Consider the following 14,346-nt stretch of genomic DNA (forward strand, 5'->3'; position numbering starts at 1 on the left):
AAGACTAGAACTCGCATAAACAACTTTAGACCAGCTTCCCACTCTCTTACTATATATTATTTGCAAAATAATGTTCTCTTTAAATTCGGCAGCAAAGTCGTTAGAATAAGGTTGTAAACATGGTGGTGATGTGGTTTGTTCTTCTTTCCTCCTCGTCTACGATTTTAAGGTTTTCATGACGGAATTAATGGTGGTTGAACATGGAGCCTTTTCGCGGAGGTCGAGAAGATTGACTGAGGGATGATGGTAGTGGTTGTGATGATATATTTCAAATCTTTTTCCGGTGGTTGATCAGGAAGTTGATGATCAAAAGAAATGATTTCTTCTTCCTCTCAATGATGTTAACATCCATGGATAGACATTATGTAGCATCTTTACCCCGATCTGACTCATTGAAAATATTAGCTAATGTAGTGAAAATATGAGTTGTGCTGTGCATTGACAAACATGTCAACTAACTTGTTGCACTATAAATATAAAAAATAAAATAAAAAAGGATTTCCCCAAAATCTCTTATTTTTGGCGGAAATTGACTTACTTTAATACATTTCTCGGCCACTGGTTTCAAAAAAAAAAAAAAAAAAAAAAACAAAAAAAACAAAAAAAACAAAACAAAAGGTAACTATAGAGAAATGCAAAAATGATGCAGTAATTGAACTCCAAAATACAAGTATAATTATCTAACTAAAAGGGCTATACTTATTTCCATTAAGAACAAAAAATGGGGGCAAAATGAGAGCTTCTCTCCAAAAAATCAGTAATTTTTGTTCATCCTATTACATATATTCTACATTTACAGCTTTAATCCTTACAAGCTTCCTCTCCTCTCACACAATGACGCAAAACCCACAATTGAACAGGCCAATTAATGTCCGTGCTCAGGTCATCCCCAATCATATACCCCAGTTCTAAGGCTCCGGTACCCCAACAACATTGCTATTATGTTCACGAAATTAATCTACATAAAAATTACAGGCTGCACAATTAAGGCAACAGACCTTATAAATTCACGACCTTAATTTATGAAGCTTTCCGGGTCTGAACATGGAAACTTGATAAATGATCTTAGTAGTCAAACTCTACCCTTATTGTAGTCTAAATAAAAGTCCTCAATCATCTGCCGAAGATGCTGCAATGACAAAATAGTACATATAGAAGTTAATGCACAAAGCTCATCATGAATAAGAAGGGAAGGGGGAAAATGAGAAATAATTACCTTCATTTCATCATGAAGCACAAGAAATATTTTCTTCAGTCGTTTATAACGCTGCAGAGTAACAACCAATTGAAGATTTAACCAGAAGCTTGTACAGTTGTATGTAGCAATATTTACATATTAAAAAAATAATAATAAAATAAAAAATACTACCAAACATCAAGACAGTCTTGATAATGGTAGGAGTGTAGGACAAGGTCATAAAAGGGTTGAGCTTGTGCTGCAACAGCATTACTATGGCATCCACGTCTTTTAACTGATTATAGGTAGATAACTATCACATGAAATATACAACCCTTATAGGAACAAAAACATGAAGGCTTGATAGTTAACCGCTCCTTTATACAAATACACTGACCTAATGAACTTGTTGAAACACAAACATGAAGGCTTGAAAACCAAAAATTGAGGCAGTTTATTGTGGTTTTGCAATTGTCACAGTATTTTAATCAGTTAAATTTCTATCAGCATTTTTTTTTTATCATATATCCAAAACTTTTCAAGCAGAGGAAGAATTCAACCGACTAGGCCAGGCCAACACACACATAAACATACCATTTCACACCGGCGATAGCTTTCTCTTATTTGTGCCAAAATTTCGTCATATCTTTCAGTACCTTTTGCACGTTCAAGTTCCATCCCCAACTTCTGAAAATCAATCCTTCAAAATAAAGAGCCAAATGAAAACAGAGACCTTTATAAACATGAAAATAATTTGATGACATATAACTCACTTTACAGGGAGACTAGGGGGCTGAGAGGAGGAAATAATCACAGCAAAATATCATACCTGTATCTCTCCAAGATTTTGATCAGGGAAGAGTAAGGTTCATACTTCTCACAATACTCTTGCACATATTCATTATACCTATGGACACAGATTGAAGGGGCATCAATAAAGAGATATTCTAGGCATTAACAGTTTACCTATAACTATTATTACAAATAAACGTACAGGCACCATAAAGCTTTCAGAAATAACCACACCATTCATGAAAACAAGTAAGAAGCTTGAAAACTACTTACTGTAAGAAGTTTTTAACCGGCTCCTTTAGCTCTGGCTCATCCTTTTCATACTTAGAGAATGAATCATCTGAAAAGGACTCACTCCTTTTGCGCTTATTAATACCACCTTGAGTATTTGACACGTCTCTTTTTCTGTCGCTAGCATCTTTTTTCTTTTTGGTCAGATCACTAGCATCTTTTTTCTTTTTGGTCAAATCACTTGCAGATTTTATTGTGTTAGATTTTCTTGACTTATTTCCTTTCCCCTTGCGTGAACCCATTTCTTGTCGGGAGTCTTCACGTTGTGAATGAACATGAGATTTTTTGTGTGTTTCTCCATAACCTACATCTTCTGTTTCTTGATTAGCAACATCCGCACCATGCCCCAATCTGCTATGATCCACGGCTTTGTTGGAAACAGGCCCAACTTCAGCATGACCACTCCTTGATTGTTGTAGCTGAGATTGCAAATCCCCATGAGGACGGGAACCATCTTCAACATAAGGTTCTGGAGATTTTATCTTTGACAAACTGTCAGAATTATTTGGAGCTCCTCTTGCATTTGGGAAGGAGGTGTTACCGGACTCTATGACTGGCTTGCCTATAGATTTGCTTCTCAAATCTGGATTCTGAGAACCTGAGGTGCCTGATTTCATCTCGGACTTCTTGAAGGAGCTTACTCTATCAAACTGCCGTTTACTCCCTTCTGATTCCTCTGGCAAGGAATCACGAAGTTCACCCAACTCCAGGTCTGATAGTTCTCTTTGGAGCAATCTTTTGCCACCAGGAGACCTGTCAAACTCAGCCTTACCATTTTCCTTCAGAGAGAATCCCGTGTGTAACCTCGAAGAAGTTCCTAATGATTGTGCCTTATTATCCCATTCACTATGCTTTCTGTGATGGGGCTCCGGGCATACTGAGCTCTTCTGAGCAAGAGGATTTTCTTTAAACTTACCATTTGCTTTCTCATTTGAACTATCTTCCTCATACTGTACCTCTCGGTAACCCTTGTCGTATTTTGAAAAACATTCTTGTGTTAGTTGTGTATATTCATTTGTCCTCTGTAGTTTTGAATCTACCCCCAAACGTCCAGCAGGCCCTCGACCAGAATGTAATGACTCTACAGCAGATTTTCCAGGAATAACATAGTTATACCCACTCTGCACACCTAGATGTGTGTTAGCACCCTCATCCCTGCTGAACTGATTTGACTTTTGCACGTTATGGGTCTCATGAATGTCTTCACTCATTAAGCCAGCGGAGTGATTTGGCGAACTCCCCAAGGTATGTGATTCAATATGCCCAGAAACTGTAGGCTGTGTCGGATTTGTTTTAAATCTTTTGACATGATCACCATCATGCTCAAACTGAATGTCACTGGATCCTCTTTTAGATTTACCCCCAGACTTAACAAAGTCATGATTCTCAGGTTGGATATCATCTATAACATCTTCTTGCTCAGTAACCACATCGGCCCTCTTACATGGTTGAGTTTGATCATGATCAGAAGCTATCATTTTCTCAGTAGTTATACCAAGATTTTGAGGGACTGTTGCCAGCTGAGATTCATTATCATCAAGAAAATCAGACCCAATGTCAACATCCTCAGATACATAGCCATCTTGATCTATATTTCTTCCATCTTGTTGGGGCAAAGCATTAGGCATACCCCATGGAACTCCTGTTGTAGATAGCACATGTTCAGTACCTTGTAAATTCTTGGGTTCTTTGTCATCATCACTTATTATATCAACATCCACATCAGATGCTGAAGAAGAATCATCACCTTCACTATCACTGCTACTAGCACTCCCACTACCTGCAGGGCTTCTACTTCGGCTTGCACTATCACTGCCACTGTCACTACTTCCACTATCACTATCACTGTCACTTTTACTGTCATTAGATCTCACAGTTTGACCTTCATTGTTGACAGGGGGTTCATCATCACCAAATAAATCGGAAAAGTGTTGTGATGCATCAATTTTTTCAACCATATTTGACTCTTCATCAAAAGTTTGCACCTGTTCCTCCACATCCATAGCTGGTGACTTCTCTGCAAATCTTAAGCCTGGAGCTGGTACTTCAACAAGGTTATCTTCTGGAACAAGCTTCTGATTATTGTCTTCAGGAGAACTGAAATGCAACAACATCAGAAAGTGAATGATGATCACCTAAATAAAGGTTATGCAGCTGAACTCTGCGGTAATTTAATATAATACTTCCGTTCCCCTAATATTGCAACAAGGGGGGAAGACACGGGAATTTAAGACAAGGAGAGAGATAGAAAGGAATAAAGATAGGGACCCATGTGGGGAGGATAGAGGTAGAGAGAAAGCATGTACATATATGGTAATTTGCAATAGATGTGAAACTTCCTAAAATGGTAATTGTTGCAATATATGTTGCAATTAAAGGAAGTTTACCGATATAGTATGCATAACAAGATAATTGGTCATGGCCATTTCCAATTAAGGCAATTAATCTATAAAACCAATTTCATCTTCTGAAAAGTTACAATGAAAATTATCTGAAAGAGAAATTTGAAATATATCTAGACAGCAAACAATCGTATGCGAATATTAGATACTCAAAAGATAGCAACAACATCTTTACTCGTGAAACGCCAACAGAACACTGAACGAACAAATTACTTTTTGTTGACTGGAAAAGGAAAATTTTCCACTATATCAAATTTTATTGGCTTCAACATTCTCAAACTAGCTCTACAGACTACAGCTGATTGATAACATTAGAAGAACAAATTACTTTCAGGAACATAAGAACAGGGGTTACCTTCCATTATCAAAATACGACTTCTTCAAGCTTTCCTGCTCCACAGCCGACTTCAAAACATATCTTCCAGGAGGTTCATAAGTTGCAATCTAAGGCAGCAGATCTCATCAGAAAACATTACACTACACATAAGAACTATTACTGACAAAAAATAGATATGTTTTACACTCACTTTCTTAAGAATGGGCTCAATTTTGCGAACAGAGATGGAAGTTGTATCTCCAACAGCTTTCTCCAATGCCTGGAAATCATCAAAGATACACAAGTCTAAGAATTCTAGTTGTAGCCAATGTACAAGAAAAAATTCGGATTGCTTGACCCAAAAAAAATAAAAAATAAATAAAAAAAATCAGGCGGTAAGACTGTAAATCCTTCAAGAGGGGGGGGGGGATCCAACTTTTTTCTACCTTTATGCTCATCCCCTTTGGATTCTCTCTCAGCAATGTTACTAGGTAGTTCTGTAGATCCAATATTCCAGCTCCTTGATTCTCTTTGTGCACTACTGATTCAGGCACCCTACCAGAAACTAGGGCAGGGGCATCATTCACAGAGCTGACAGCATTTTCCTGTTCCCTAGCTTGGTTAGGTATTGAATTCTCTGCAACAATTTGACTTTCAGTAGCATTTCCTCTATTAAAAGAAGATGCCACAGAAACAGGCTGGTTATGAGGTGATAGCAGAGGTGAAGTTGAATGCCTTCCCTTTGCAGAAAAAGTTAAGGAGGATCCAGTAGTTGACTTCACAGGTTTAGGAGGTCCACCAACTAAAACATAAGAAAACAGCAAACATCAAAAAAGAGAAGACTGAGGAAGAATATATATAATCAACATAGAGGTAACTTCACCTTGTGATGGCTCAGATAATCTCCTGTTTTTGGGTTTAAACTTCCTTGGATTAACTACAAAAGAATGAGATCAGAAATATTAGCAATTACCCATAGCTGAGATAATTCTAGATTAACTCAAAGTTAAGAATATAATGGGAAAAATGATAATATTTGGGAAATTGGTACTACTCCTCTAAGTTTTTCCTAATAAAAACACTTTCAAAATTCGGGGACGGCCCTAATGTTGTGTTGGCTTTGCCAACTTCTTGGGTTGCGGGCGCTTAAGCGGACGTGCGGTGGCTTTTTTCAAGCTGAGGAAGGGCACGAAAGCAGAAGGAATCCAGACACCGGCCAGAAAGATTCCTCACAGATAGTGACTATTTTCCATAATCCTCCACCCTCTTTCCACCACCCCAAAAGGAAATAGAAATAACACAACAAGGAGTAACAGATTCATGGCTCTGATCTCTAATTAATTAGTGGCGATGAAATATACTCATGCACAATAGACAATATATGATACATCCATCACATGTTAAATCACAGAGGGAATAATAATTTAAAAGAGCTGAGCTTACCCTCTGCAGCAGCAAATGCTTGCATTTGACTCTTCATAGGGGGATTGCATTGGTCCAAGACAATAGCCCTATCAAGATCAACATGTGAGCTGTAAGAAAATAGTGGGAGAAGTAACACGGCAAGCATAATCTCTTTGTTCTTTAAAGCCAATAAATGAATAACAGAGTTCAATTTCTTGTCATGTATCATGACATATAAAAGTACACCCAACCCAAATACCTTCCTCAAAATATGCATCATGACTAACAATACCCCATCTATCTCAATATTCCCCAAACACATAACTGAACTGCTGCTGCCCTTCCATAACACAAGAAATGGCTAAATAATGGATCTAGGAAGATGATTTTCAACAAATCAAATAACATAAAGCCACTAAATCAGCAACTAAATTGTATAAGTGACAAGAAATGCCTACATGGAGAAAATAAATCTGTATTCAGTAAAATATGTAAGACCACCAACATTTAAACATTAATCATACACCACAACAAGTAAAAGCAGAAGAGACAAGCACCTGAACAGCAATTATATAATTGTCAGATACATGAACTAAGTTCCACATTTGACAGCAAGATTCTTAAAGCGATTAGACTAAGGAAGACCCTTAAAACATCTTGATAATACCTTCTAAACAATATCATGTTGTAAATGCATAATGATGTAAAACATTAAATCCTGTAGCACAAGAAGATTATTGACAGCACATAGGTGGACAGACATTTAATGCAGAAATATTTTCTCAGCCACGAAGATTAATGAAAGAAGAGTATAGATATATATAAATATGCATATACAATTTTATGGGTGTGTGCACTGTACAAGTGTACAACATACTTGCGTGATTTGAGTTTCTGCTCATATTCTTCTGATCTCTTCTTAACCTGCTTCTTAGTGGACTCGTCTAAGACACGCTGCACATTCACCTTGCGCCATACACAACCAGATTCAACAAGTAAACCATTACCGTCTTCACCACTCTGGCGTTCTTCATAGATGTCACAAAGGCCACCCATTTCATGTGCCCACATAAATCGATATTCTTTGCCACCCACATCAATAACCTGAAAGATGATAATGACAATTATACGACAAGTAGAAAGAGCCGACATGGAAAATCATGCCAGTGACAATACTAAGATCATCAGGGTCCATATAAGATATAATATGGGGTTGAACAACAAAAAAATTCCCGTCTAGGAAAGCACCGCAAATACGCATTGCCCCTAAAAACTTTGTTTTAGTGGATTTTTGTTTTCAGAAATCTGCTTCAAATAGAAGCACACCGAATCCCTTAGACTTCTGACCAAAGACTTGGCTAGAGTCAATTAAGTAACCAATTTGAATATACATACTGCTAGTAGCTTCTTCAAGAGCTTTATCTAAGCTTGTCTACTAGCATAATTTTCATGGGAAGGGCATAGCAATGAGCACCAAATACTAAACACTATGCATAGAGATATAAATGATAAAATGAAAATTCCTATCAGTTTTGACCAAACAATAATAAAACACTTATTCTTTTAATCTTGTTCTGATCCCTTCTCTTTTCTTCCTACCGCTCCATTTCATTCTAATCAACCATAATAAAAATACATTGGGAAATTTAGGAATATGAGTAAAACTGTTTGATTCTTTGATATTCCAACAATCATTTGATTAATATTCTTCCTTCATTCACCTTTATAAAAGTATAAATCAAAGAATTTATCTCCAACAATCATTGATCAAGTCACAATGATCAGCTTCCTTCATTCACTTTTATCAAGTTTTATATGCTCCTGCAAACCCAAAAACCCAAATCTTCGATCATTCAACTCCATCCAAGTCATCTTCAGCCTCCCTGAAATTCTTCCATAAGTGCATTTTCTACCCAAACCAACAAGGCTCATGCTCATGGACGCGACTATATTTGATTGTATAATGTCCTAAGTAAAGTAAGCAACATATTTTTCTAATAGTTAGAAAAGGAAAATTGCAAATGTAACTAGAATTTTCATTTGATTAATATTCTTCCTTATTCAATAGTTTTTTCCATACTGAGAAAACTAACGGAATTTTCATTTGAATGAAGGAAGCATGTGTTTTGGTGTTTCCACCTGGTTCACCCTTTGGGCTAATCCAGATTCAGGCTCGTTCTTGGGTGGTCAGTAGGTTCCAGTCCCCTCCCAATTGTTGTTGTGGGAGATCGAACACACGGTTCTCCCTACCAAGTGCGGCCCCAATCACCATTGCACTAACAATCAATTGGACTAACAGACCATAATTAACTAAACGGTTTTCACATATTCCCAATTAAATTTTTACATAGCTTCCCTTTGGAATCATAGTTTCTGCTTAGTTTTCCACACTTCTACTAACATTACTAGTTCAAATCACACTACGAACACGACAAACATTTCCGAATACACAAACTAAAATCATAAACATTCCAACACAAAAACAACCAAAATTCAAATTAATCCAAATCCAACCAAACAAAAAAAAACAACAATAACTTGAAACAATCAACAACAAAAAACCAAAATAACTCACATTGCCAAGAGGATTACTAAGGTTAGAATCAAATTTAATCCGAGCAGCACCACCTTGAGACTCAACACGCTTGATCTCATCAACGAGGTCAGGAGCAAGACGAATGGTTGCGGCGAAGGAGGGAGGATTGCCGGGAACAAGGGTGAAGGACTCCTCAGATTGAGGCGGCGCCGTCGTCGCCGGAGCAGGAGACGCCGACGACGATGACGGAGGCGGCGGTTTGCGGGAGGAGTGAGAAGGTCGGGCGGCGGAGGAAGGGCGTTGAGGAGGTGGTGGAGGGAAGGAGTTGCGCTTGGAAGCGGAAGCGCCGCCGCGACCGCCGCCGCCTCGGCCGAATTTATGGGACCCGCCGTACATCCCTAAGTTTAAGTCTCGCTTTCTCTCTGTCTTCTTCTTCTTCTTCTTCCCTGTATTCTTGTTGTTTCGGTTATGTTTAATTATTTTATTAAAAATTTTTTTTTGATTTTTACTTTGTTTTAGTCAAAAACAGAAGGGTCTAGGGCCTTGAGGAGGTGGAGGTTTGGGTTGAGGGTCGAATTCAGTCCAGGTTAAGTCAGATATTGGGTCATATTTTCATGTCAGGTCAATCTAGCCTCCATATTAAGTTTAACCTCGGGTTGGTTTAAGTTTCGTTCAAGTTAGGTCGGGTCGATTATCATTTTGAGTGTAGGGTTGAGTTTGGTTCAATTCAAATTCGAATTGGTTTTAATTTCGGGTTCAATTTGTGTTGAGTGGAGTTTGGAGCGAGTTTACGGCTTGTAAATTTAGGATCGGGTCATGTTTTGGTCGTATGATTGTCAATTTGGATAATTGATGTATAAAAGAATGATTCAATGGAATAAATTTAAGCCTAAGGATAAGAATCATTGATAGATTGAAATGGCACGCCAATATTGATGTGTTTTATGATAACTAGCATTTTGACCTCATACAATGCATGGGCTGCTAATATTATTAGGAAATCAAAACAAATATGTATCTATGTGTGTGTGTGTGTTTTTTTTTTTAATATGTTTTTCTCTTGTGAAAAATGAAGAGTTTATAAGGAATGAGTAATTATTGAAATGCACTCATAAATTGCATTAAGTCAAGGAATATGAATTAATCAATTCATTAAAAATTAAATATGTATAGTGACTTAAGAATAACTAGCCTTCTGGCCCGTTCCATGCACGGGTTATTACGTAGAATATTTTCTTTGTAATGTGTTGCTTATTTGTGTTACATGAGTCAGCATTGTTTTATTGTACTTTATATATATATATATATATATATATATATATATATATATATATATATATATATATATATATATATATATATATATATATATATATATATATATATAACGTGAACTGATTAGCTCAACTTTTTTTTTTTTACTATTACTTTATTGTAAGTGTAGGAGATGAAAAGACTACGACTTTATTTTGGTGTAGTTGAAACACTTAATTTCCTTACTTAAATTGCAAGTTACAGAATGCATAAAGACATGAATTTTATTTTTTGATAAAGAAGGTGGCATGTGGCATATGAGTGATTTGTGGTGACATGTGGCATATGAGTAATATGTGGTTTGTGTTTTTAAATACTAAGTATAGATATAGATTCATTGACTTTCGTGGAAAAAGTTGTGCAAATCGAAAAATGAGGGTGGTTTGGGATTTCGAGATCCTAAGTTGTTTAATTAGGCATTACTTGCTAAGCAAGCGTGGAGGTTAATGTTGAGGTCAGGTTCTCTTCTTGAGCAAGTATCAAAAGGGAAGTATTACCCCGATTCTTCTTTCATGGATGCTAGTGTGGGCACCAATCCAAGTTACATGTGGCGAGGCATAGCGGAGGCTCGTTGGGTTGTGAAAAGAGGAATGAGATGGAGGGTCAGAAATGGGGAGAATAACAGTGTGTGGACTGATTAGTGGCTGTCAGGTACGCAATCCCTCAGAGTGATTTCCCCACGGGGTAACTCCAATGCAGATATGAAGATCAACAACCTTATTGATTCAAGTTCTTGCTGCTGGAATAATGAGCTTGTTACTTGGACTTTTCTCCCTTTTGAAGTTGAGATAGTCCTTAGTATCCCAATAAGCAAGTGATTACCCTATGATACATTGTGCTGGGATCTTAATAAAAAGGGGAATTATATTGTCAGATCAACTTATCGTGCTCTTTTTGATGATGAGTGGAAAAGGGAAGAAGAGGCTCTTACGATTGTTTGCTCTATTTGGAAGAAGATATGGCAGCTTCAGGCGCTCCCAAAAGTAAAGGTTTTTGCATGGAGGGCCTGCCAAAACACTCGCCCTACTCGGTGTGGAATTCAATCCTGAATTCGTGATTATGACCCTGAATGTGAAATTTGTGGCGGAGGTTTTGAGTCAATGGTTCATGCACTAAAAGATTGTAAATTGGAAATGGCGATTTGGGATTTGAGTGAGTATTGTTTTGTGGGAGAGATGGCGGAGTGGCATATTTAAGATTGGTGGGAATCGTGTCTCTTGAAACTGGGCGAGAATGATGTTGCTAACATAAATACATTGTGTTGGGCAATTTGGAGTGCTAAGAACTCGATGGTGGTGGAGGGAGTTGCCAAGGAGCCCGGTGACGTACAGACGTAGAGCGATATGCGCGAAAAATAGGTGACGAAGTTTTGGAGGCGGGAGAGAAGGGGATCAAGGTGTGTGGGAGGAGGGATGGAGATAGTGGGTTGCCTTCTGTTTAGGTTCCACCAGGTGAGGGGGTTTTGAAGATTAATGTTGATGCAGATTTTGTGGGAGAGCTAGGATGTGGTTTGGGCAGTGGTGAGGGACGAGGGTGGGACTGTGAGGGCAGCTGGTGTTTCTAAGAGTAGAGAGAAGTGGGAGGTGAAGGTGGCTAAGGTGAAGGCAGTTGCGTGGGGGGTTTGCGGGTTGCTACACAGTTGGGAGCTCGAAATGTAGTGGTGGAGGGAGATTCTCTTCAGTTCATACATGCTTTGAAGCAGGAAGAGCAAGGTTCCAATGAGTTTTCACCTAATGCTTGAGGATATCTATCATCTTTGTAATAATTTTAGTAATGTTTCTTGATTGTTTGTTAAGAGAGGAGAGAATAGAGTGGCGCACGAGTTGGCTCGCTTACAGCCATGGGAGTTTGGCCAACGTGTGTGGTTAGATAGTTTTCTGACTCGTATCCTCGATGTAGCTATGCTTAATTTATCTAATTAATTCTCCACATTGTGGATTTTCTCACAAAAAATAAATAAAAAAATTATAAAAAAAAAAAGGATATTTTTTCTCATTGAAAAAAGGAAGGGGGACACATGACACTTATAGTTACTATAGACTAGCTAATATAAAGATAGTTATTTATTTACTTATAGTTATTTTTTCTCATATAAAGATAGTTATTTATTTAATTAAGTTACTTCAATTCATCAATGGTGTACTCAACTTCTTACACCATATTAACGCATTTTTTCACACTAGTCAATACAATCCTCCAAATATAACGAGGACACATTAGTTTTGATACATATATTTATTATAATACTAATTTTAAAAAAATTTGCAGTAAATAAAACCATTTTGTGAATTTCTTCATCACAAGACGTTGTCCACCTTTTTATATTTGTGTATAAACAATCCCAAAGAACTATCAATGACTTTGAAACCAAGAGTTGGAAAAAAAAAATCTCGTTTATTAGCAAGAATTTTTATTTTTTAGGTGTGTCGGTTAGCTATTGATAAGAAGCTTTAGGGTTTGTTCACTTTAGCTTATTTTCAATTCAACTCCAATCAGTTCAGTTCAGCTCCTAATTTCCTTCTCTCAAAAAATATTCATTTCAGCTCAGTTCAGTTTAGTTCGGCTCCAATCAGTTCAGTTCAGTTCAGCTCATTTCAGTAAATGTGAACAAACCCTTAGTTATTAGAAGTGTTAGATCTTGCTTCTATATAAAGTTGACGAATGGATAAGTATTCAATTAAAATTAGATTTAGTTTTGTTTTCACTTTTATTTTCTACATTGAACCATAATGACATGTATGTTTACTAAGGGTCATGAATACGTAGGGTTAGCAAAACTATCCGAAAAACCAAAAGTCCGATCCGCAACTATTCCGAAAATTAGGGTACCCGATCCGATAATCATAACATTTTGGGTACCCGTTCCAATAATTCGTTATTGGGTATCATTTTAAAATTAACGATTACCCATTCCGATCCGATAAGCATTTTATTGTTTTTTTTCATACTTGAATTTTTTTTTTAAAAAAAAAAATCTAAACTCTTACTTTATTTCATAATCACTTTATAATATCAATGATTAGTAATATTATTATCCAATGGTATTGTTGTTAATTACTCTTATATGATACCATAATAACTACATTATTAAGTTTAGTTATCATTATTAGATATCTTATTGGGTACCCGATAACCAATCCAAAAATCCGGGGAACCAAAGTCTGGATACCCGAACTTATCGATTCGGTTTATAGATATCACTTTTAGTGATATTGGTTAGCGAGTACCCAAATCGTTAGTACTAACGGTACGGATACCCATTCCATGCTCACCCCGTTGTATACAAATATACAAAGTTAACACAACACAATACAATACGTACAGCACATTTGATAAGCAGCTCAAGTTATAAGGTTTTGATTGGGGTTGTGACACTGCTCAGTTAATAATATTCGCTATCATCTAATCGGCGTGTTATTGTGAAATTTTCTACTCTTCTAGTTCATCAGGCTCTACATTTGCTTAATTCGACAAATGGGTCGAAGACAAAAGGGTTGTTTGCGTGAAGTTGTCAGCAGGTAAAGGAGCCATTAAGCTGGTTGTCTTCTTTGATAACATTAATAAAGATAAGCTGACCTATTCATAAGTTTCAAAGCATCTGTTCTTGCTGAAGAAATCTCTCCTCCCTCGACCGCTTCCATTGCTAGCTCTCTGATGATATCAATATCCGACTCAGTAGCTACTAGCTAACTAGCTAAGTAGCTAGTGAGTACAGTACAGCTTCCCATAGTATAAAGAAGAAACTAGACATGAAAGGTTCAAATAAGCAAATTTGGATGCCCGTAGGATCGTTATTGAACCAAATCTGCTGTGGTCAAATTCAGTTGGTCCGGATTGAAAGTTCCCTACATTCTGGCATTATGTGCTCAAACATACAAACCATATAAGCTGGCGTTTTATTAGAGATATTGTAGTCCAGGTGACATCAATATGCTTCGTATATAGCTAAAAAGTCAAGCCACATAACCAGAACCCCAGCTGAACGGATAAGGTTGATACGAAGGAGAAAATCCCAATCCAGCAAGCAATAAGTAGTATGATATCTTCGATGTTGAACTGTTGATAATTGTAGTACCAACTACAAAAAGGCCAAAACTTGTCCAGGGTTAATGAG

General features: G+C 37.1%; 1 protein-coding gene across 1 annotated transcript; it reads right to left on the minus strand.

Moving 5' to 3' along the window:
• Positions 1-676: 676 nt before the first annotated feature.
• Positions 677-9,347, minus strand: LOC145558611 (uncharacterized). Its single transcript, XM_081619902.1, has 12 exons — positions 8,958-9,347; positions 7,260-7,486; positions 6,422-6,489; positions 5,862-5,915; positions 5,425-5,780; positions 5,190-5,258; positions 5,018-5,106; positions 2,243-4,357; positions 2,007-2,084; positions 1,772-1,877; positions 1,217-1,267; positions 677-1,129 (listed from the first exon to the last, which is right to left on the minus strand). Exons 1-12 carry the CDS (start codon positions 9,312-9,314, stop codon positions 1,073-1,075), a joined length of 3,627 nt encoding a protein of 1,208 aa, XP_081476028.1. The 5' UTR covers positions 9,315-9,347; the 3' UTR covers positions 677-1,072.
• Between the last annotated feature and the right edge of the window lie 4,999 nt (positions 9,348-14,346).

The sequence above is a fragment of the Chenopodium album genome, chromosome 9 (assembly GCF_948465745.1).
Source record: "Chenopodium album chromosome 9, dcCheAlbu1.1, whole genome shotgun sequence".
NCBI lineage: Eukaryota > Viridiplantae > Streptophyta > Magnoliopsida > Caryophyllales > Amaranthaceae > Chenopodium > Chenopodium album.

Bases quoted from the DNA above. Each gene is read 5' to 3' on its own strand.
- LOC145558611 (XM_081619902.1), bottom strand. From the start codon at position 9,314: ATGTACGGCGGGTCCCATAAATTCGGCCGAGGCGGCGGCGGTCGCGGC. The intron at 5,781-5,861 runs GTGAAGTTACCT...CTTATGTTTTAG, and splicing joins ATTATCTGAGCCATCACAAG to TTGGTGGACCTCCTAAACCT. The intron at 2,085-2,242 runs GTAAGTAGTTTT...CTGTGTCCATAG, and splicing joins CCGGTTAAAAACTTCTTACA to GTATAATGAATATGTGCAAG.